Here is a 23,392-nt window from a genome sequence, read left to right as displayed (position 1 = left end):
GAAAACCCAATAGGAAGACGTAATAATGATATTTAAGGGGCTCATTTATGAATCAAAGGAACCATCATGTTGCCATGTACAACATAACATGTGCATGACGTCCTACTGGGCTCCCTGAGGATGCCACGACCCCCCCCCCCTCTCATGTGCTGTTTATAGAGTGATAAAAACAGTGGGGCTTTCTTTTGTCTGTCCCTAAACCCTTGTCATAAACTTGATTTGGACATAAATCCCAGCTGACGGCCGCAGAAGAGCTGACAATAAACACGCAGTTAAAGTGGATATGACCTCGCCATAAAGGCTGCGAGTGGATTGTGGTATAACACCTAGATTGCACTTTCCATTTCTCAGCAATCGTTGAACCATAATTTAAAGCGGTATTGAGAGACAATTAGTGCGCAGCGGTTTTTACACCGTGCCGAACGACGGTTAAAAACAAAATAACAAACCGACGAGTTTAAAGCGACTTCTGGTCTATGCTGTAATCATCCGTTTTCTCCCAGAGCCGTCCTGAACGTTCAGTTTATTCTACCCCAGTATTCAAACCTGTGTGCCTTCACTCGTCTGACCATAAAAGTCAATGGCAAGAAAACAACAACATGCACAACACAAGACAAACTCATTAACGTGCTCCAGTGTTTGCAGGTAAACACTGAGAAAGTAACAGCCCCTCAGATAAGGGGATGAGCAGACAGTTCACGGCCCAATAAACCCCGGCTAATGCTCTCCACAAGAGGCGAACGGGCTCCTGCAGAGCGGGAAAGTGTTTGAGTTGTCATCAAGGCAAACGTAACACAAGCTGCAGGAGGCCAAAGCTTCTTTTTTTCTAGCATTATTCGGTTTAAACAACTTTTCCATCTCATGCTGGCGCTAGCGATGTCTGTGACTTCGTTAGGAAAGACACGTACAGTTTGCACTATTTTATCTGAGAGCGATAAGTTGTACAAATCACGAGGGCGGAGGTTTACTTACAGGACGCATCTACCTGGGGCCCTAAAAGCATTTCTACTGAACCTCTGCCTCCACCTGTGATAGTAAAACCACCTCCGTTTTCCATTTGCATCACACACGCTGCCGAGTCCAAATACGAAAAAGAAGATTACACCCGGACACACGTTTGCACAGAAGTCCATTCTGGTGTAAGAGCAATCTCCCAGGAGAGGGTCGGACTCCTTCCTGTCATCCCAGACAGAACAGGGGAAATGAGTACGAGTTTTTATTAAGCCTTATCTCCAGAGTGGGGGAGCCACTAATATGAACAGAGTGCTTTTCAGTGCAGCCGGGTCTGTTTGCACAGCTCAGGGGACACAATGAGGGGTTGATGGCTGCCCACAACCACAGGCCAATGACTCACAGGCATAATTGGTTCTAAAAGGGTCCACGAAGTGTCAGAATACCGACACATAATTAGTGAGTAAAATAATTACATATTTCTTTTTGATTTTAATGTTAAGACTTTTTAATGTGGACTTTTTACAGCAAAAAACGAATCCTCGGGTCAATCTTTACATACTGTATGTGGAGCCCCTCTCCCATTGTAACAACAGAAAGGTGGATGAACCAGGGAGACCTTATGAGGAGGGGTCCTCCTAGAAATGGACGTGGGGGTACAGGACCCGACTAAATGTTCCACATTGACAATGCAGCCGGGTAATATCTACTGTAAAATCGACTGTACAAAGATTTTGCATAATTACAACAAATACTGCAGAGCTCGTTTAAAAACTGCCTATTTGGACTGGGCTGTTTTTATGTTCATCCTTGCTGGTTTATCTGCACTGAAGATTTTTTTCATGAAGTGAGACAGAAATCACTTTATTATCTGCTTACGTGTGATTCATATAAAGGGTTTCGAATGATTTACTGAGATGGTGTTTCACATTTCACACAGTTCCCATTTTTCTAAATAATAGCTCAACATTTAAGCTCGATATAAAGCATTTAAGCCACAATGTGGTTTTACTTTGTAGACATATTGCTGAAGAGGACCTGATTTGGTGAATGTTGTTGCATGAGCGCCTGTGAATGTCTGGGTCAGTCCGATGTGGTGAAATTAAAAAAGACAAAATGATCCGGTAGCCATATTGACCCGATGTTTGACCCAGTTACCGACCACTGCTTTTGTTCACCCAATGACATAGAAGAAGACGTGTTCAACTCAGTCCACAGACTGAAGACATCTGTCCCCACTGACTGCTACAAAGCACCTGTTTGTACGTTTTTTATTCATATTGAATGCAGCAACAATCCCACCAAATTGGACACTGCTCTTCCTCTGGGGCTATTAAGAATAAACATACCAAATGTGAAGCTGATAAGATGAACGGTTCTCGAGATACGTGTTCCCCAGACAGACAGACAGACATTTGTGGAGTTAGTAGGTAGATAAAATAAATAAATACAATAATTGTCATGGCTACACTTGCACAAACAAAACAGCAGTAGTGTCAGTTCTAAACATCACTCAACTCATGGCCTCTCCTTTCCTCATTTGCTCTCCATCCATCGACGCCTCCTGAGAGTCTCTGGCCCCGAGCGGACTGAAGCTCCTCTGCCCGGAGCAGCAGCATCTCTCGAGCCATCCGTCTTTTTGGGAAAAAGCAGAGCCGACCAATTACAGCAATATCCCAGCGACTGATGTGTTTATGAGCGAGCCGGCCGCGGCAGCTTCAGGTAACTCGGATGGATGACGAGGCGTGTGAGAGGAAAGGTTGATGACTCTCCATGCACAGCATGTTCTCAGAGTCACAACAGGGCTGGGAAGTCACTGTGCTTCTTATGCATTAAAATCACCCACCGCCCTCTGTAATGCTAAGATGGAGTCAGTTTCTTACTCACCTCTCCTCCATATTCTTGGAACCAGACGGAAACCTTCAGCATGACACAACGATACAAGATGATTCATCCCGAGATGTGAATCAATGCATGCATACGTCATGGTGAACTGGACAAGCCTGCAAGCTGTGGAGATTTCATGTCTCTGGGGGCGTGACGCAGGATCTCATCCCAATGGACCAAATTACAAAAATCATGGAACTGTCTTTATTACTTTCTCTGCCTCTTGTTTCTGGGGATCTCTAGATGAAGAATCGGCTCCACGCTCAAAGACACGCCTCGCATCAATGCCCAACAGAATCAATTCTTAATCTCATTTACAACAAATGAGCTACATGTTTTTTAACTGGTTGGTCGTCAATACCTAATGAAAGGATCTCCCATGTGTTGCTGTGCATCTTTACAGGGATCTGACCCCAGATCGTGTTTCCTGATGAAGGGAACTTGAGGAAAATCTGAAAGCGGTTTATTTTCTTGTTTTTCGGCCGATGGCAAAACGACAAAAACCAATCACACACACACACTTTTGTTATCAATCACTTTGACTGTGTGGCTTAAAGGTGTGTTTGAGAGGCCATATATCAGCAGCACCTTTGAAATAACAAGGGCTGGTGTGAGAAAACGGCTAAAGCTCAAGTGATGTGGCATCGAATCCACAGAAAATTAGACACAACATGACAACAGTTTCAACACGGAAATGTTTAGACCTTTTAAGGCTATAATGAATGAAATTTAAGACCTGAGTCCAGTGCAACAGATATGAAGGACTATCACAGTCCGAGAATTATATTATAGATCTGATCTTTTTCATCATGATCCATTAACTTTTCCTTGAAATAAAGGAAAATGTTGAAAAAGTCGCTATTACGCAATGTTCAAGTGAAAGAAAAAAATGTAATGGGTTCTTTCCTGGTCCATCCTGCTTCCTTCCACCAGGTTTTATAGTAGTTACTTACATTTAGCCTTTTTCTGATCCCAAATGTATTAGATACTTTTGGTTCCATAAGTCTTAAATTTTATTTTTGCAGCCACAGCAAACATTCAGAGATGTGAAGCAGCACCAGATCATCTCCAACGTCTTCATCATCACACTCCTCTCCATCCTCCCTGCCCCCACCTAACCTGCTGGCCATTTAAAAATGGAGATGAATGTTGATCTCAGGGGCCTTGTGCATCCCTCAGCTCCTGCTCCTCATGCCGTATTAAAACAGTCTACCTGAGTAATTACTCTCATCTGTCTCAGTCCTATGAGCAAAGACCTAAGAGGACGACACAAGCATCGATGTGCACGGAGAATGTCTTCAGATAAAATTAATGTGTTTACATTCCTGACCAATCACAGCTACTGTAGCCAGAATGAGTTTTACGAAGCTTTTTATTATTTATTTGTAGATGACATCAGGCGTTTTGTACAACAAATATCTGCCACCGGAATTTCCTTTCAGAGCTTCATCTTTTAAATAAACAGAGGTTCACTAAAAACAAGCCACGTTTCAAACATAAAAGAAGAAATCTTATTTAGAAACAAACTCATAGTATAATAGTTTCATACAACGTACAAAAACGTTCTGACAAAGCCTTTACACACAGTGTTACAGTATAACAGGTGGCTGGTAACGGCAAATAAATGTCTTTTCATGTCCCGCTCTCAAAAGGCAGTGGCAATGATGTCATCTTTGAAAACAAGAAAACCAAAAGATCGTATCTGAATTAGGCTCCATTTTAAACTCCTCCCATTTCCTTCTCCAGCAATGTCTCCACCATCTTGGGTAAAAACACTTCCAGGAAATGAAAGAAGTCGTTAAAAACTCCCGTCATGTCACTGGTCGGCTCCAGCTTGAGCACCGCTTTCGTGCTCTCCGTCCCGCCCACCATCTGCGGCTGGACCTTGAACTCCAGGGGCTCCTTGAGCCCCGGCTCTTTGTCAATGATGTGAGCTGTGACCTGGGACTCCATCTCCATGCAGCTGCCCTCTGGCCTCGTGTCTGTATCTTTGATCAGTTCCCTTCTCACCTTCCTCCTGCCAGCCCACACCATGTGCTTCTGCATGCAGATCCATGGAGGGATATCCGGCTTGCCTCTTTTAGCCAGCCTTGGCTTTTTGCCATGAGGTGACACCGAGGTGTCGCTGCCTGATGACAGCAGCCTCTTGGCACCGACCTTCACTGTGCCCGTAGGGCTGGTGTCGCTTTGGGATTCGACGCTGCCGAAGCTGCTGTTCATCGAGACGTTGAGGGACGCTGAGGAAGCATCCATTTCCTCGCCACCTGTGGAGGGAGCAACGTGACACCTGAGAACACTCGTGAGAACTCCCTCCACAGCAGCGCACACCTTCTGAAACCACAGCGGCCGGAAGTCATCTCCCGCCATGTGCAGCTGACTACGCAGCCCTTCAGGGAGCCTAGCTGATTTGAAGGGAATGCTGATGGTCAAGGAGTCCGCTTTGTTATGTGGGACTTGGCCGTGGGGGGTGAATAAACGCACCAGCCCCCACATCTTCCCCTTGGCGGATTTGCGCTTGTACTGCAGGCTGCGGCAGTACTTCTCAGCCTCCTGGCACTCACTCTGGAAGCAGCGCTGCGAGCGCTCATTCAGGTTTCCAGCTACATTGTGGGAAAGCTCAAAGGGGTCCAGGAGATTTAGGGGTGCCAGCTTGGGACTGTGGTGAGGGGTCCTGGTGGGTTGTTCCTCTTGCATGGCCTCCTTTTCTTTTTTCTGGCCGAGGAAATCAGTGATTGGGAGTGCACGGCCCTCCCTGACAGATATGACACTACTGGCAAAATCAAACTTGGCATAGAAGGAGAAGAAGCCGGAGAGCAGGGTGCCTTGAACGAGAAAACACACACAAGTTAGAGGAAGCTGTGTTTTAAATTCATGAAGATACTTGGTTTAATGTGTCACCGGAAATCACTGAATAACAAATCACATATGTTTCTTTGCTTTTTGAATTTCTATCACTTACAGAGGTCCTGTGTATTCTTGCTGGGCGGCACGGAAATGGGCTGACTGGGGAAAGTGCAGTTCCAGCCCTCGATCACACATTCCTCCTCTTCACCTGCGAGGATGTGAACAAATCATGGTTAAAGAGCAGAAATAAATGAATATCATCTCATGTGCATGCAGAAAAACGGACATATTAACTCGATAAAACTGTTTTGTTGTGCAGGACCAAAGATTTGACTATGAAAACAATATGAAACCTAAAAAGTAGTTAACAGTGATAACCGTTGCATTGAAAAGCTGCAGAAAGTCTTTAAACCCTCTGCAGAGTAAACTGCATTTTTTCTGTCATCTATTTCTCACAGTAAATTAAAGCACCAGCCAAGTTCAGACTGATGAACAGTAAACCTTTCTCGTCAGGGTACAGTGATGCAGTACTCACAGGCCATGTCTTTAAGTTGCTCCACTGTGGGGAGGACGGGAGGCTCAGAGTTTTGCAGGAAGAAGATGATCAACAGGGTCAGAGCGTAGTTGTTGAGAAGGGGTCCAGCACCACTGGGGTTACCTGCGCACAATGTGTGTGTGTGTGGATGAGACCAGAGTTACGAGGACATGAGAAGTGTATATAGAGGATGAAGAGGTTAACATCTGTTGGGGGCTTTATAGCATGAGTTTGGATTTATTGATACCAAAGAGATCATGTTAGTGCTTAAACAAACTGGTTGTTACACTGTTGTATAAGGAAATCTAAAGGATACCAGTGTAGCCAGCTCTCAGATACTTACTGCATTTGTACTGTATTCAAGTTCTTTCTACCATTGAAAATCATAAATATATAAAATATTTTCAACATCGGTGCTATTTTGAACCAGCTTAGTTATTCATTGTGTGTGTAAAATATCTGTAATGTTGCAAACTAATCATAGATCTGCCACAATTCTGTTGAGATCTCAAAAGTCAATGTCACCAACAGACACTACTGTCTGTTTCCTCCTTTGGATATTAATCTTGGGTTTATTATTGTTTGTTTCACAGAGTTATTGGTACAACAATAACATCTTAGCTAACGGTTTTCTTACATATTTAATGTGTGCATCTGTGTAGTTCAAGGCTATTTACTTTTATTTCATTGTATTTCTATGAATATTTGATTATTGCAGATGACTCTGCACAGGAGGCTTGATGAGAGTTGAACGGGCTGCTGCTCCTCACAGGAACAGAGGAAATGTTCCCCAGGAGTAAAAGGTAGTTTAGCTCTACGGTGAAGAACACTAATTTAAACACTAGGCACTAAAAGTTACTGCAAATCAGTGTCCAAGCTGTTACCCTGATCACAGAGTGATAAGTGATACGTTCTAGTGACATCTGCTGGCCAAAATGTGAAATAACTACCCGAGTAAACTCTTTTATTGGAAAGAAAGTGCATCTGTTTTTTGACACTAAAAACAGACTTGTCCTATAGTGATATAATATGTGCAGAGTTATTTCTCTTTACCAGCCAGCTGTCTCTGCTGGGCCCAGTAGCGGATGGTGTAGACCAGAGGTCTCAGCCTGTCGTCCATCCCTGAACACAGCTGCAGGAATCGAGTGTTCCTTACAGCCAGTCTAGTGAAAGACAGAGTAATTCTGCTCAGTGTTCAAGATAAAACATTTTCTTGCCACTTTTAAAGACTGTTACAGCTCCACAGTGGAGAGAACCCGCCGACCGACCTGTTGTTGATGGTGATGTCCCCCTGCAGGTTGAGCTCGCGGTGGTGGAACTTGGCCACAGGGAGACGGGCGCTGCTGACCACATTGACTTTGTGCACGCTGGGGACGCAGCGCTTCAGGATCGCCGCCACGAGGTCCAGGACCTCTGCCGGCGCCGCTGTGGTCAAGTCAATATCGGACAGGATGGAGTCCTCAGAGCGGCCGTCATCGGACGTGCCCTCCCCTGCCTGAAGAAAGAGGGGAGATAAAAGAAGGATGATCAAGTTCAATTATCCAATAAACGCTTCAATCTGTTGTACATAAAAAGCGTCGGACCTGTTCTGTGGTGGATTTGGTGCGAGCCTGGAACACTTTAGTGTTTTCCAGGTCCAGGAAGAGGTCCAAATCACAGGAGTGGATTCCAAAAGTGTTGACGGATGAACCAAACGGAAGAATCTGGCTGTCTGCAAAGCAACAAAAAATGTATTAAGAGGGAGAACTAAAATATAACATTCAGTTGCACAATAATCATTGTGAAAAACAGAAACAGACTCATTGTTTGTATGTTTGCAAACATCACCTGGAAAAAACTCTACGAAAACCTCTTGCAGGAGTTCAACCAGTAAACTTCTAGTCTTTCTTTCATTCTCTCCCAGTTGAAACCGCTCGACGAGGCACTGCATCTGTGCATCCACCTGGAGGGGAAAAAACCAAACCATCAAAACCTAACAAACCACTGGGATAACATACAACATGCTACAATAAGTCCAGATATAGAGCAAACTATCAGGGCATGATTTATATTAGTCTCTTTAGTATGCAATAGATAAATATTGTATATTAGAGCAAAAACTATTTTCGCTATTCTTTATTGCATTATTACTTAAAAGTGCTTAAATAATAGAAATATTGAATTCATTTATAATTGTATCTATAATTGCAATATCTCTTTTGAATATAAAGATAGTGACATATAATCTAATAAAAATAATAATTTTTTTAATTTGATGTTATTCTCATTCAATGTGATTCACATCATTTAGTCATCGTCTACATTTTATATATTCGTCACAATCTATGGTTAATATCATATATCCTGAATGTAGTAAGTATGTAGTGTGGAACTGAGAAGAATCTAAAAGGCTCCACTTCGTACAGCGATGTGTAAAATCAACAATTCCTCAAACCCACACATTCATCGCCCGGAGCCACACTTCACAATTGACAACAGGATGCTTACAGACAGCAGCTGACACAGCTGAGGTTTGAGACGGTCCAGAACTTCTTGCATTCTCTCGGCGTCGCTCCTCTTCTTGGGAACAAACTTGAACTCCTTCTTCTCGCGGGGCTTGACGCGCAGCTTCATGCCCTTCATCTGATGCTCGAGGCAGGAGAGGGTCGCCTGCAGGCTCTCCGTCTCACTGAACTGCACGATGGCGAACACACCCTGTGAGCGCAGAGCGACACGTCACCGTCAAACACTGTCACTTTCCACATGCTGCCAACAGGCAGAGTGTCGCTGCTGTTGGTGCGGACACAGAGATTACGGACATCGTTAACTCCGTCAATGAAGTTGTGTTTTCTTCTACGTGAAAGATGGAGGGAAGAATTCTATTTAGGTGTAGCTGTTGATCAGGATTGTTATTTTTTTTTCACTTTCTTTAACAGTGTGATCCATTTATGTTGAATATCAGACATGTTTAGGGGACTGCTATTTGGAGTGTGTGCAGTTTAAATGAGGTTTCAAAAGGGGACTGCTGTGCCTTTGTGGAGGTCAGCGCTCTGTTGAGTGTCTCAATGAGCTCACAGTTCCTCATTGTGCACAGCGGCCTGACCTTGTCTTTATCCATGATGACGTCCGCCACCGGTCCGAACTGCTGGAAGTGCTCGGTGATGTCGGTCTGGGAGATGTGAGGTTTGATGCCGCTGACGAACACGCTGTGCTCCTCCTGGCTCTTCCTGGTGTCCCGCACCGTGCGCAGCGTCAGGTGCTTCCTCCCTTTCACGTGCTGGTCCAGGCTGGACGCTGCAGGACATGACACGAGCAGAAATCAATCTCCACATATGAGGTGGCAGAGGTTGGAACATGAAGCACAGCAAGTAAACTAGTAAGTGTCTGCATAGATTATATAGTTAAATATATAAACACCTATTTATCTGTTTACCAACCTATTTATCTTTTCCTTATAATGCTGTATAAATCCCTTCCTGCGTATGTGTACTTGGGGGGTTTATACAAAACACTTTGTGTTACATTTTATTTGTGAAAAGTGCTGTATAAGTATTAAGTAAAACCAATTCGGATTGATTGATATTATGAAACAATATCAGTGTAAAGGCTTTTACAGCGCAGGACATTGACAAAATGGGGAAATGTCATCGACCTATTATGTTTGAAATTGAGGTTTTATTTAGGAAGTAGCCATCAGTAAGTAATAAGTAACATACAATACTTAAGTGTAAGGGAATATAATAAAAACTAATATAAACAGGGTAAAAACAAGTTAGCTATGTGCAGTGAATGAATTGCGCAGTTTCTCTGTAGCTTGAAGCTAATTCACCACCTGCCCGGACAACGTTACGTCTGAAGTGTCCTCAGTTGTTTGTGTGTTAGCTTCGTGACTTACAGTTTGGTAAGTTGACGTTGCACAGGAGGCAGTGGAAGCCTTTCGGCGTCGCTTTAATGTCAACGTTCGATTCCATGATGACGAGAATCACTAGAAAACGAGGTAAGAAAAAAGAGACACTCCTGTTCTCAGTGAAGTTTGAAACCGAGCGTCCTGCACGCGCGTCTTAAATCTCCCTCCTGCGACCGCTTTGCGTCTGTTCCCGGTCCGTCCGCTAAATGGGTCCGAGTTGTTCTCCTGTTCTACCGCACAAGTTCCAGTTTGTTTTTAATGGCTGAAATGCCTCATTGTACGTTAACAAATTGAGTTAAATAATTACCTATAAAATAAGAATATTGGTATAATATCAATTATGTTTATTCCACATTATAATAGGCAGCAGCAAACCGTTCCTTCCTTATGGCTCAACTGTCATTAAAATCAGTTTTGTTTAATCCATTAACAAGTCTTGCATCTGATCCCACAAAGAAACTAGACAAGTAGCTGTAATAAAATGTTTTCTACTTTTTGAATCTGCATATGTAAAAATATAGAGACCTGCATCACTACTCTTGTCGTTTTAACCTCCGGTAACTGACAACACATGGAAATTAATGCAAACAGAAAATCACACAAATCTTCAATAGGCTTAAGGATTTATTTTTAAAACATGAATCTTTTTAAACATTAAGTAACAGATAACATATTCAGATAAAAGAATATTCCAAAATTTGAGAAATCCACACCAGCTTTTGAATTGTACAAAAAATTTAATGATCATATTTTCCCCACTGTTAAAATTGTTTCAAGATTGATAATGAATAACGTACAACTTATAAAAATGGTTAAGACAAGATTCCCTGCAGATTTCAATAATAAAAAAAACAAAAAATCTAGTGCTCAATTTCCTAATAAAACTACTCTCTAAAAATACTAAAAACAATCTAAAACATCACAAATACAAAACGTATAAAGAGAAAAATGTAATTTGACTAAATATAAACACAAATGCCTTTATTTGTTTGTTCTTGCTCTGCGGGTTTTGGGTTGTGTCTCAGCTTCAGCATCTTTCTTGGGATCCGCTGTTTCTTCAGTGACCTTCACTCGTCTGGCTCTCTTGACGGGCTGAGCTTCAACAACTTCCTCTGAGAGATCCTTCTCTTCAGTTTTGTCGGCATCGTTAGACGTGCTTTTGCTCTCAGCGTCAACAAGTTTGGACTTCTTTCCACGCACAGCTTTGACGGGTGTTGCTTTTGGAATCTGGAGGACCTCACGATCTGCTTTCAACTTCACGGATCTTTTGGACCCTTTGACATCTTCTGTAACCGCGCTGGTTAATTCTTCTGATGTATTCACCTGATCGCTGCTCACCGTCAATTCATCTGATGTGGGCTTAGCTGCAGCACGTTTTCCCCTCTTAGCCGGCTCTGCAGCTGGAACAGACAAATCCAGGGCTGTGGATTCTGTGTCCTCGGGGAGAGTTGCAGCAACCCGACGTGCTCTTTTGGCTGGAATGACTTCTGAGACTTGATTTTTCACAGTTTTCACACCTCTTGCCCTTGTGGGTTTAACGACTGGAGCGTCTGGCTCAGCAGTTTTCTCCTCAGCCTCTGGTACTTCAGCAACAACTTCAGTAGCTTCTTTTACTCTCTTGCCTCGTTTGGGTTTGACAGCAGGCACTTCTTCAACCTCAGTGGACTCCACAGGGGTTTCACTTTCAGCGGCTTGTTTGGCTTTTTTCCCTCCTCTCCTGTTTTTTTTTTCAGTGACAGGAACCTGCTCATTCATCTCCAGTGGTTCTGCAACAAGCAAAGATCCAGCCTCCTCGGGGACGACAGTTTCATCAGTTTTGATTTCTTCTTCCACTGGTTTTACACGTTCTTCTTTAGTTTTCCTGGTTCTTGTTGTTTTTTTAACTGGCTCTTGGACATCAGAGGTCTCTTGCTTTTCCTCCTCCTGTTTGGCGTTTCTTCCCCTCTTTACCCTGACTGGGGGCTGAGACTCCTGCTTGGTCTCCACAGTAACCAATGTGTCTTCTGCAGCCCCAGTTTGTTCAGTGGTGTCAGATTTGATCTTTCTGCCTCTTCTGGTTATTGCAACAGTGGGAATATGCTGTTGAGGCTCATCACTCACTTGAGCGTTCTCCGGCTCTGGTTGAGGAGGCGCAACAGGTGTTGGTTTTGTTTTTCTCCCTCGAACCGGCTTTACTACAGCTTCCTCTGCAGGGGGAGCAGTCTGCTCACTCTCAGCTTCAGAGGGGATCTCAGGTTGCATTTCCGCTGATGGCTCTGGGGCAGCTTCAGGTTTATCATCAGAGGCGTTTCCTTGAGACCTGAAATTTCTGGTTCTTGTCGTTTGTCGCACAGCAGGTGCTGCAGTGGCTTCGGTTTTCTTCCCTCTTCTTCCTTTGACTGGAGCAGGGACCACAGGATCCTCTGAATGCTCCTTTGCTACACCCTGCTGCTCTGGCTGAGAGGGTTCAGTTTCTTGTTTTGGTTTTCTCGCTCGCTTCAGCTTCGGAGCAGTTTTCTCTTGAGGGGCTGCACTCTCATCGTCGACTTCAACTGCAGGGATCTGTTCGCATTCAGCCTCTGGTGCATTTTCGGTTTCAGTAGCAACCATTTCAGCTTGATCATCGGAAGCCTTTTTAGCGTTTCTTCCTCTTTTAGGCTTTGCTTCAATTTTTGGAGGCTGAGAGGTGCTTTCTTCCACTTTGAGATCAGCATCATTGCTTTCAGTGGTTTTTGCATTTCGGCTTCTTGTCTTCTTTTGAACAGTAGATGGAGCTGGGGTTTCAGTCTTCTTCCCCCTTCTCCCTCTGACTGGAGCGGGGGTGACAGGCTCCTCAGAATGTTGTGCTGCATCTTGTTTATCCTCAACTGCCTCAGGCTCCACAGTTTTTGCTCTTCGCCCTCGAACAGGTTTCTTCTCTTGAACAGGAGCCACAGCAGCATCCACTTCGGGCTGTTCCTCGACAACTGCCTCCACTTCGGGCTGTTCCTCGACAACTGCCTCCACTTCGGGCTGTTCCTCGACAACTGCCTCCACTTCGGGCTGTTCCTCGACAACTGCCTCCACTTCGGGCTGTTCCTCGACAACTGCCTCCACTTCGGGCTGTTCCTCGACAACTGCCTCCACTTCGGGCTGTTCCTCGACAACTGCCTCCACTTTGGGCTGTTCCTCGACAACTGCCTCCACTTCGGGCTGTTCCTCGACAACTGCCTCCACTTCGGGCTGTTCCTCGACAACTGCCTCCACTTCGGGCTGTTCCTCGACAACTGCCTCCACTTCGGGCTGTTCCTCGGACAGATTCTTAACTGTGTTCACTTCGGGTTGTTCCTCAGGTAAACTCTCATCTTCAGCTGCCTGAGAGACGGTTTCCATGACATCTGATGACTCCTTGTCACTTGGCTCCTCTTTCTTGTCGTTGACAACCTCATCTGAGACAGCTTCTAGAATGAGACAAACACAAAGTCAAGTTGAGGTTCTTGGGGAGATTGATGCATCAGGTTTCAGACATGTTTAGTTAACACATTAACACTGCAGGGATCATATTCGAAGATCAACAACTTTTTACAGTTCTGGATATTTAGGGTTTCACATGCAACATTCTGTGTGAATAACCTCAATCTTCCACATTTCTTTTGTGCGTTCAAAGTGTAAAAATGTAAATGAGGAAACTCAGTTAACACTTTTCTGTAAAGAAAAGACATAATTTCTTAAGATCAACAATGCAGATGCTCCATAACTCTCCGCTTCAGGATACACATCTGGCTAAATCAATATTGTTAGTATGGAAAAAAAAATCATAAAGATAAAAAATGTGACTAGTTGACTTTGATAATTTTCTTAATAAATGCCACATTATCTTTTAAGTCTAAAGACTAATTTAAGCTCCTGAGTGAAAGTTGTAGATTTCAAATCTTTACACAAAGTGACAAACACTGCAAATAATTTTTCATTTTAATCAGTTGTGTTATACCTCCTCAATGTGTTATTGTCAATGCATATGCATTAAATTGATATATTGAAACTGTACCTTACGATACACAATTTCAAGATTTTTGACATAAGACATCAAATAAGGGGGACAAATTAACTTATTCTTATTTAAAAAGGAACATTTAATTAAATATACCTTTTACTGCGTCAACCTGGGGAACCACATCGATCACATCTAATGGTTTGTCTTCTTGTAGATCCTCATTGGCAAAGTCTAGTTCTATGAGAAACAGAGAATAAAGCCAGACAAAGTTTAAATAATGATCTCATCAGTGTATCTCAAACATTATTCTTATTAAACTTAACTAACCTTTTTCTAGACACAGCACTGGAGAGCTCTTTGCATTCAGAGTTTTCACGTCAGCCATTTCAGACAGGTCCTCGGATTCTTGCACATGTGCTGGTGTCTCCTGAGGTTCCTCAACACCACAGAGACTCACATCATCAGCCTCGAGAGCGTCAAGCTTTCCAGACAGACACTCGGGTTGTTCTGGTTTCCGTTTGGGAGTTTTTACAGGGCTCGTCTCCACCTTGGTGCTCTGCTGCTCACTAGATTCATCAGAGGGAATCTCTAATGCAGGGATCACACTGACAAAGCTGGAGTCTTTATCTTCATTCAGGAGGCGTTGAACTGCGTCACTGTTGTAACTTCTGTCCTTCACTGTAGATGCCAGATTCAGTGGAGAAACCACCATTTCCCCTGTAAAAAAACAACTCATTTCATTAGTTTATAAATACATTTTGAGACCCTGTTAGTGTTTGTAATTATAAAGAAATGTCATGCACTGCTTAACCCATGTGAACTTGTAAGAAACAAAAACAAATGCAGCAGTCCAACATAAAAATGAACATAATAATAATAATAATACAGGCAAAAACGATGTCTTCTTATCCCACACTTAACACAAGTCAGCTCTACGCTGTAGTCGTTTTCCATCAGAAAATTAATTCATCGTTCATTTATTTGTATAGAAAAATTCCTCTTTGTGAAAAAGAAAGATTATGTTTTCAATCCCCGCTCAAAAAAAAGTATTATCAAACACTTTACCTGGCCCCTCTGGTGTGTTCAGAATTGATGGTTCGACCACAGATGTTCCCAGAACTCCCACTGGTGTCTCGTCGACACTTTTATTAATGCCAGATCTCTTCTTCTTTTCATTTACCGGGGTTTTATACATCTGAGAAATTCCTGAAACCACAATGCACAACATAAGCCAATCCAGTAAAGAACAAAATCTCTACATCAAATTCGTTAGACCAGAAAAGGATTAATACCAGTCAAGTCCTCGTCCATTTTCATGTTCTTTTTTAAGAGTGCAATATTGGTGACCACTCTTGGAGCAGCCCCAGATGGTTGTAAGGCGCTCTGTGTGTGCGCTCTGCCCACAATGATGGTAGCAGGTGAATCTGCGTGTCCGGTGCTGACGTGGCCTTTGATGTTTCTTGCAGGTGTCTAAGAAATTGAGAAAGAACACTATTAAATCATGCAAACACATAAAAAAAAAAATACAATTACAAATTATACTCAAGTTAAAAATTTGTTTTTTTTTAACTAAAAGCAACAATTTTGCATTAGAATAACGTTAAGAATGAGAGGGCATTAAAAACAGGGTTTATCACCAATATTCAGCATGAAAACTTACAAGAGTTTGGGGTTTGTTACTAGGGTTGCAACAGTATGAGATTCTTATGTTACTATAACCACCCACAAAATGTGTCATGGTATACTGAAGTTCAAATATGATCAGCTAAAATCAGCCAGTATTTTGTGGCTGTGACGACCCGCCATAATGTCCTTTGTCCTGCTAAAGTTTCAAAACAAGCGAACACTTTGATCATTAGATCAACTTTTGTTGTGTTACCGTCTTGTGGCTGTAGAGTTCGCTGTTGCTTTGACAGATTACGATTATGAAAAATTAATCTTTTGTTTATAATAACTAACAAGTTAGATGTTGCAAGACTTGCAACGAAGCAATGATGTAAATTAGTCATGTTGTTACAGTATCTGTTTACCTGTGGTTTGGACACAATCTTCTTTGTGGTCTTTTTGGTGACCATCTTTATAACTGGAGCAATCACTTGAGCCTTAGGTTGACCAAATTTCACAATGTCCACCCAGGAATTTTTCACTGAAAGGAGAAAAAAAATTAAGTGTATTTTTTTCTCGATCATTTCAATGGTTATAAACAGCACTGATGAAAAACTATAACTCATGTTATAATACGTGAATGATAAATGCAGTTTGATGGCTTTATAACTACTTGACACTGTTATTAACACAAAGAAAATACTTCTAATATAAAAGATCTTACAGATTTCAGGGTATAATGTACCTTTCATAGAGGCCCGTGAGATGCCACTCCTGCGGATCCCTTTTACAGTGCTCTTGCCGATAATTGGGGTCTTTCTTGAGGTGCTCTTCATGCTCTTCCTATTCAGAGGTATTTTGGGGGTACATGTGACAAAGTCTTCAGTCACTGGAGATGGCGTGCTGATGCGGGACACAGAGAAGCGCCCTTGCACTGTGGGAGAACTTCCTCTTACAGGAGATGGGGTTTTGGGGGATTTCTTTGCAGGAGTTGCTGACTTTGGAGATTTCTTTCCAGGAGATGCTGCCTTGGGAGAAGAGGACCTTGAGTTTGGTGACTTCTTTCCAGGTGAAGAGGCCTTCGGCTAGAAAAGATACATTTTAAACAAGATAATGTGAGTCATAACTGTGTTTATGGTCACATTTTGATACAAGAGTCACGACCTGTTAAAATCTTACCTTCAAGAGTCCTATGACTGATGCTCGTCTCAGGAGTGACTCGTTGGGCTTATTCAGACACAAGCTTCTCCGTGGAAAGGCTCCCTTGCATAATGGCGAGTTGGGAGGAAGTCGCTTATCAAACAACTCTGGGCTCAGGGCACCTCCAAAGGAAACACGCTTCCTCTTCATCTGTGATGTGGGCAAGTCAGCCGCAAGTTTTCCACCTTTGCGCTTTTTGGTCGTCTCATTTACTAAAAATTGATAAATGGTTACTGATCATGTTGTCATCCACCAAACATCTTAACATGCATGAATGAATAATTATTGGAAATAAGTCAAAACACTTCAAATGAATTTCGACAAGAGCGTTCAATACCTTGTTCAGCTTTCCCCGAGTTCCTTGGTGATTTCCTCTGAACGGGCTCTGGTTCGACAGCAGTCACTGCTGATTTAACTGGAGTGGTCTCCCTGCTGCTTCTTCTCACAGGTGACTTTGGAGTTTCAACACAAACCTGCTTCATAACCTCAGCTGCAGATAACTTCTGGGGGGTTACACGGGTTCTCCTCTGAGGTGAAGTCTTTTCAGACTTGATCACATCATCAGTTTCTTCAGCTGCAGGTCCGGGATTCTCAGAAGATGTTGGGGATGACTTCCTCTGCTTCTTCACAGACTTTGGAGTCTCAGGATTACAACTCTCATCTTTCCCCTGGATTTTGTCAGCTTCAGGAGTTACTTTAGCCTCATTCTTCATCTTAGGAGTGCCTTGGTCTTGTTTGAAAATGACAGGTGTCACCTCACTTTTCCTGACAGATGCAGGTTTTGGGGTGCAAAACTTCGAGGCAGGAGTTTGAAGCAAACTGGCAGAAGACTTGCGAGGGGTCTTGACATCCAGAGACTTTTTGATCATTTGATACAGATCATTGAATGGGGAGTTGGTCTTGTTTTGCAGCTGGGTGGCATCCTCCTTGGACTCCACCTCCACTGTGTTGTCCAGGGTTCGTCGGATGTTGTCATGATTAGTTCCATCTTGCGAACAAACAAAAAACGTTGCATCAATGGCCAGTACACCAAACAGTCCAAATATAATTGGAACTCAAATCTGATGCCCTTGGCTAAAGTAAAACTGGCATCAAATCCCTGTCCTCGGGACACACTGTACATAAAATAACAAAAAAAAATGCTATTCACCTGTAAATGCACTAATCATGCAACATTTTCTGTTTTACTAATCAGTATATTCGATGTTCAAATGTAGCACTCTTATTGTGCTAATTTATAATAACCACCTTCAGACAACTCACCTGTGAACACTTCAGAGAGCTTCTTATCTCCTGTTTCAACAGTGAGAGTGTCCACCACTTGCTGATCCTGAAGAACCTAGGCAAAATACATTTTCCTTAACACATTTATAAAACTATACAGAGTGAAGATACAATTTGAGGAGTTAGGATGGCTGAAAGTTGAAGTGATAACCAGTTGGTTAAAGTAAATTACTTTGAGGGTTTCACTTTTGCCTCCTGCGGAAGCTCTCTTCTTTGGTGTTGGTGCTGGAGGATACTCAAACCTGAAACAACACAGTGCAATAAAATTTACCTATGATCTTTCCGCCATTGGTCATGAAAATGGTTAGAGCCTAAGTTAGAGAGTCTGTATTTTACACTTTTATCCTGTCCAGGAAATGTTCTTTAAGATAATAAAAAAAAATTGTATTCTTAGATTAAACACCCATGACCACAAAGGTAAGTGGAGAAAAGGAACATCAACAACAACATACAGGTTTGTAAGACCTTCAGACATAACTGTAAAACTGGTACTTGTTGCCTGACTACTTCAGAGACAACGGAAACAGTATTTTGGGCTGTTTAACACAAGTCCAACAATGCATGTCTGGGTCATATTATTACTTAATAGCTAATGCTATAATACACAATTCAGTATAAACAATGGGAAAATGTTTCTTCCTACAAACAGGACAGAAAACCCTTAAACGTTTTGCAAGACTCACCTGAAAGAACGGTCAATAACTGTTATCACATCTCCATGCTTCAAACGCTCAGACTGCTGCAGAGCCTCCCCGTTGATTCGGGTCGGATTCACTGAGCTCAAATTTGTCAAAACAACCTGGAAGACAGAAAAATAAAAGTCATTTTAAAACACTGTTTGTAAAGTAGCTTAAGGCAAAAATACTACTACTACTTGTCAGACTTAATTTCAGTTGTCAATTCAAATTATTTAAGTATTCAGATAATCTTTAATATCTACAAATTTAACAATAAAATGACCTGCAACTATTCAATCGCACTTTAGGATAAAACACATATGTTCATATTGTCATGTTAGCTACAAGCAATGTTACCTCTTTATTTTCATTCAGGTCAATTCTGCAGTGCTCCTTGGAGACTTGAGGAAGCTGAATACGAATGTCACAGTCAGGTTTCCTGTAAGATCACAACGAAGTGTGTCAACAAGAGACACATTCAGCAACATGTAATCCAAACGTAACCATGCTACGTGTCACTGAACCACTATCAGTTAGATGGAGAAAAGAAACTGGGTGTGTAGGCCCTGAACTGTAAGACTGGTGCTTGCTGTATAGTTACAACAGTGGCCCCTATACAAAAAGCCTTTGCAGCTGTTGAACATGTGCGGCCCAACAATATGTGTATATGTCGGCCATGATTTAGATGGCAAGTGAATGACTTGTTGCAACATGTGTGCAAGTGAACTGGAAGTTTGAATTTGCAAAATGGAGTCTGCAGATCTTCCTGTAAGAGCAGGAGAGAACACGCATGTAGGATTGTGACGTGAAAGGCTGATGGCCCGCCTCATGACACAGAGGACTTTTACAACACTTTGTCCCCTCATCACACTACACGCAGTTAATTGTCGACTCTTACATTATGTGATTGTAATATCTGTCACACTGAACAGGGATATCTGATGGTTAAACACACACTAGTGACAGAAAGGCTGAAAACACACGTTGATCTCGAGCAAACACATTAAATTGATCTCACCTTCCGAACATGCATGTGGCAGTGAGAGGAAACTCGGTGCCATCGCCTCCACTCCTCTTGATCACGACTATCTTCCCGTGTAAAGGCATTTTCGTTTTACTTTACCTAAAAGCACACAGCACACACACGTGTCAAAACAGCTAGCCAAAGAGCAGCGGCACAGCGGTGGGGTTATTTAACACAAGACATTTCACCATCAACGTTTAACCTTCATGAAACAAGCAGCTAACCGGGGGAAACGTGTGCGACGGTATTTAACAGATCGCTTAATGACTAGCTAGTTGCATCTTTAATGTGCCTGTGATTCGAAATTATTTCGCGTGAGTTTAAACACACGTGTCTCCCCCGTGGTCCACGTTTAAAGCATTAGCTCATCACACAAAGATGACAAATGTGTCGAATGTCATTAAGTAGCATTAGCAACAGCAGTGGGAAATAAAAACAAGTGAGACATAAAGTGCTGAATCCGGTATCGACTATAATTTGACGACTTCACTGAATAAACCCGCATAGCGGACCTTACCTGTAGTTCCGTTCAAAGACACGTTAACTTCGGACCGTCCATAAACTTCGAGCGGGATGCGTCGAAGAGGAATTTCACTATAATATCATGTCAGACTAAAAGTACCGCGGATATTCTACCGTACGCTAAAATGCAACATGGACGAGCGGCTAACTTGAGCTACCTTAACCGGCCGAGCCTCGGTGCCTCTTCCTCAGATGCGCTGTAGTATCACTCCGCCGACCTACACACACGCAGTAAGAACTCACAAAATACTCGGATTACAAAAAAGTTTGGCATTCAATACTCGTGTTTATGTGTTATACTGTGTTTTAAAATATTTATTTATGTGTCTGAATAAAACATTACCCGTATTTGTATAGAAGGGACTATTTTGTTTTTGAATGCGGCGGACCGATTTCGCTTCGGCGGAGGGACAGCCATTTGAATTTGTTTGAAATTCCGCGCGAAGGGCTGTGATTGGTCGAAACGTCATCATCTCTGAAGAAGGCGGATCATAGGGCTGACCAATCACCGGACCTCTTCATGAAAACGGGTCCAATGATTTGAACCACAGATGTACATTGATAATAATGTCATAATAATGATAGTGATACTACTACTACTACTACTACTACCAATAATAATAATAATAATAATAATAATAATAAGCAGAGAAACTCGCATTAAATGAACCAGACTAAAAAAGACATTGGTTTATGTTGCCTGATAAATACGAACAAATGTTTTATATTTTCTTCTCTGCAAATGGATACCTTGAATGCTTGGACAAATGCTTATGAGCATAGCGAGATAGATAGATAGATAGATAGATAGATAGATAGATAGAGAGATAGATAGATAGATAGATAGATAGATAGATAGATAGATAGATAGATAGATAGATAGATAAGTGGAAGTCAACCTGAGAAGCTAAACTTGAACGAGGACATTCAGAGGGGGACAGAGAGACAGCTCACCTTCAAAGTAAAAGTTCAGGAGGCCGGAGGTTTGATTTGATTAAAGAGTAATGAGGGACCCTTACTCCTGGTGCTAGTTAATGGGAGCAATATATCCTTTATTTGATCACTGAATGTAAACTAGAAGGTTTTGCATGAATTTTCAGAATTTTGTTCAATTAAATGTTCCACACTGTGATTCTTGTAAGGCGTCAGAAGCCAAGGCTGGAAACTACCGGGTTATTCTCTAACAATAGGTTTTTAAAGCATGTTAAATCATCCAGTATCTAAAATCCACCAATATAAAAGTAACTTTTAAGTAAGGGTGTCAAATATATGTTGTAAGGTAGAAAATACAATGGTTTTCTCTGAAATTTGTATCAAAAGCAGCATTGAATGACACAGACACACACACAATAATTTGTCCATCTACTTCCTTTGCTTAGTTTCTCATGAGAATGAACAGGTAATCCAACCTTTAATGTTAATATAGGATTGGCCTAGGTGGTAGAGTGGTCACACTCCAACAAAAAGGTTGCCGGTTCGGTAAATTAAATTAGATGAATCCTGCGCAGTTCGCTTCTGCGCAGAAGGTAAATTAAAAATAAATTAAAAATTAAAAATAGAATAACAGAAAATAAACGAAAAGTAAATTTTCACCACTTTCAAATTTTCTGCAAATTTTGGTAGTAATTTGAGCATGTTGCCCCCAAAAAGCCAATTCATTTGCCTGAAAAATAATAATAATAATCCTTACAATTTCAATAGTAATACTGTCTGTCAGTGCCTGCCGGTGCTCAGGCCCTAATAATAATTACAATTTCAATAGGACCTCTTACCATTCGGTGCTTGGGCGCTAACAACAATAATATTACAATAATAACACTCGTAATAATACTCATGATAATAATAACATTTGGTTTGTTTGTAGGATTTATTAAAGATAGTTTTTAAAAACCTTCGAAAGTGGTACATCATCATAACAGACCCCTTCCACTTAAATAGATAAGATTAGATAAGATGTGCCTTTATTGATTCTCTGTAGAGGAAATGTACATTTCACACACCAGCACAAGGGAAAGTAACAGCCAGCGTAGAAATACTATCTGCAAGAAATAGAAGTATTGGATAGAAGCCTGTTTTTCTAATGTGCAATATAAAGATGAGTATACAGGTTGTGTATTTGTGCAATTTGTCCAAATTCATTGTAATTTAATATATGAGCAGCAGTCATTCTTGCACTATGGATTAAAGTGTTTGACTGTGTGGGCTGTGGTTGTGCTGTGTAATGGCTGATGGCTCAAAGGAGCCCCTGAATATATGCTATTTTCAGTTTAAAGCCTTGAGTCTTACGACTTGAGACTAATGCACAACTTCAAGTTACAATCAGTCTTTGATAGATAGATAGATAGATAGATTACTTTATTCATCCCCGAGGGGAAATTAAGTCGTCATAGCAGCCGGTACATTTGAATACAATAAAATACAATACAATAGAATAAAATATAAAATATAAAATATTGCGGTAGAAAGAATAAAAACAGAAACACAAGATAAAATAGGTAGATAAGGTGCAGTGGCAGATGATGGTAATAGTACTGATGATATGATGGTAATGTTATTGTTAGACAGTATATAAAAAATAGTACAGTATATATAGTATATAATATATATTTATATATGATAGTAATTATACCAATATAATAGCAGTATATAGTAATAATAGCAGCAACAGTATATATAATAATAATAATAGTAAAATATAATAATAATAACGTGTACACATGTATAAATAAAATATGTGTATATAAACTTATATACACAAAGAATATACAAAGAGTATGATATATAGTACGGGTATAAATATTTTTTGGCGATACAATAGATAATATAATATACTGTGAGTGTAAGAATATGTAGACAGAGTGTGCAAAAGACAATATTATTGTATAAAATGATGAATTGAGACAGGTATGTTTAGTGCAGTTCTGTAATGGTGGCTCTGACAGAGGTAGATGCGTTGTACAGTCTTATTGCGGTTGGGAGGAACGACTTAGAGCAGCGGGGTTGAATGAGTCTGTGGCTGAAGCTG

The 23,392-nt window shown here is 41.6% G+C and overlaps 2 protein-coding genes across 3 annotated transcripts; both read right to left on the bottom strand.

The window, feature by feature from the left end:
• Window positions 1-4,192: 4,192 nt before the first annotated feature.
• tut1 (terminal uridylyl transferase 1, U6 snRNA-specific) lies at window positions 4,193-10,291 on the bottom strand. Its single transcript, XM_053413852.1, has 10 exons — window positions 10,092-10,291; window positions 9,300-9,490; window positions 8,705-8,911; window positions 8,045-8,159; window positions 7,801-7,928; window positions 7,486-7,712; window positions 7,271-7,380; window positions 6,218-6,340; window positions 5,798-5,890; window positions 4,193-5,660 (listed from the first exon to the last, which is right to left on the bottom strand). The coding sequence occupies exons 1-10, from the start codon at window positions 10,165-10,167 to the stop codon at window positions 4,558-4,560; spliced, it is 2,373 nt and encodes a 790-aa protein (XP_053269827.1). The 5' UTR covers window positions 10,168-10,291; the 3' UTR covers window positions 4,193-4,557.
• A 423-nt stretch (window positions 10,292-10,714) lies between these two features.
• mki67 (marker of proliferation Ki-67) lies at window positions 10,715-20,549 on the bottom strand. 2 transcript variants are annotated; one of them, XM_053413929.1, is made up of 15 exons: window positions 20,363-20,549; window positions 19,840-19,944; window positions 19,179-19,260; window positions 18,828-18,943; window positions 18,317-18,386; window positions 18,124-18,199; window positions 17,198-17,848; window positions 16,840-17,072; window positions 16,406-16,745; window positions 16,086-16,201; window positions 15,348-15,525; window positions 15,121-15,261; window positions 14,383-14,772; window positions 14,209-14,292; window positions 10,715-13,522 (listed from the first exon to the last, which is right to left on the bottom strand). In XM_053413929.1, the coding sequence occupies exons 2-15, from the start codon at window positions 19,926-19,928 to the stop codon at window positions 11,085-11,087; spliced, it is 5,004 nt and encodes a 1,667-aa protein (XP_053269904.1). In that variant the 5' UTR covers window positions 19,929-19,944; window positions 20,363-20,549; the 3' UTR covers window positions 10,715-11,084. The 2 variants fall into 2 exon arrangements, with proteins under 2 accessions (XP_053269904.1, XP_053269905.1); XM_053413930.1 differs by having other exon boundaries at window positions 10,715-13,519.
• Window positions 20,550-23,392: the final 2,843 nt, after the last annotated feature.

This window comes from Pleuronectes platessa, chromosome 21 (assembly GCF_947347685.1).
Source record: "Pleuronectes platessa chromosome 21, fPlePla1.1, whole genome shotgun sequence".
Lineage (NCBI taxonomy): Eukaryota > Metazoa > Chordata > Actinopteri > Pleuronectiformes > Pleuronectidae > Pleuronectes > Pleuronectes platessa.
This window is presented reverse-complemented; position numbering and strand designations above follow the sequence as displayed.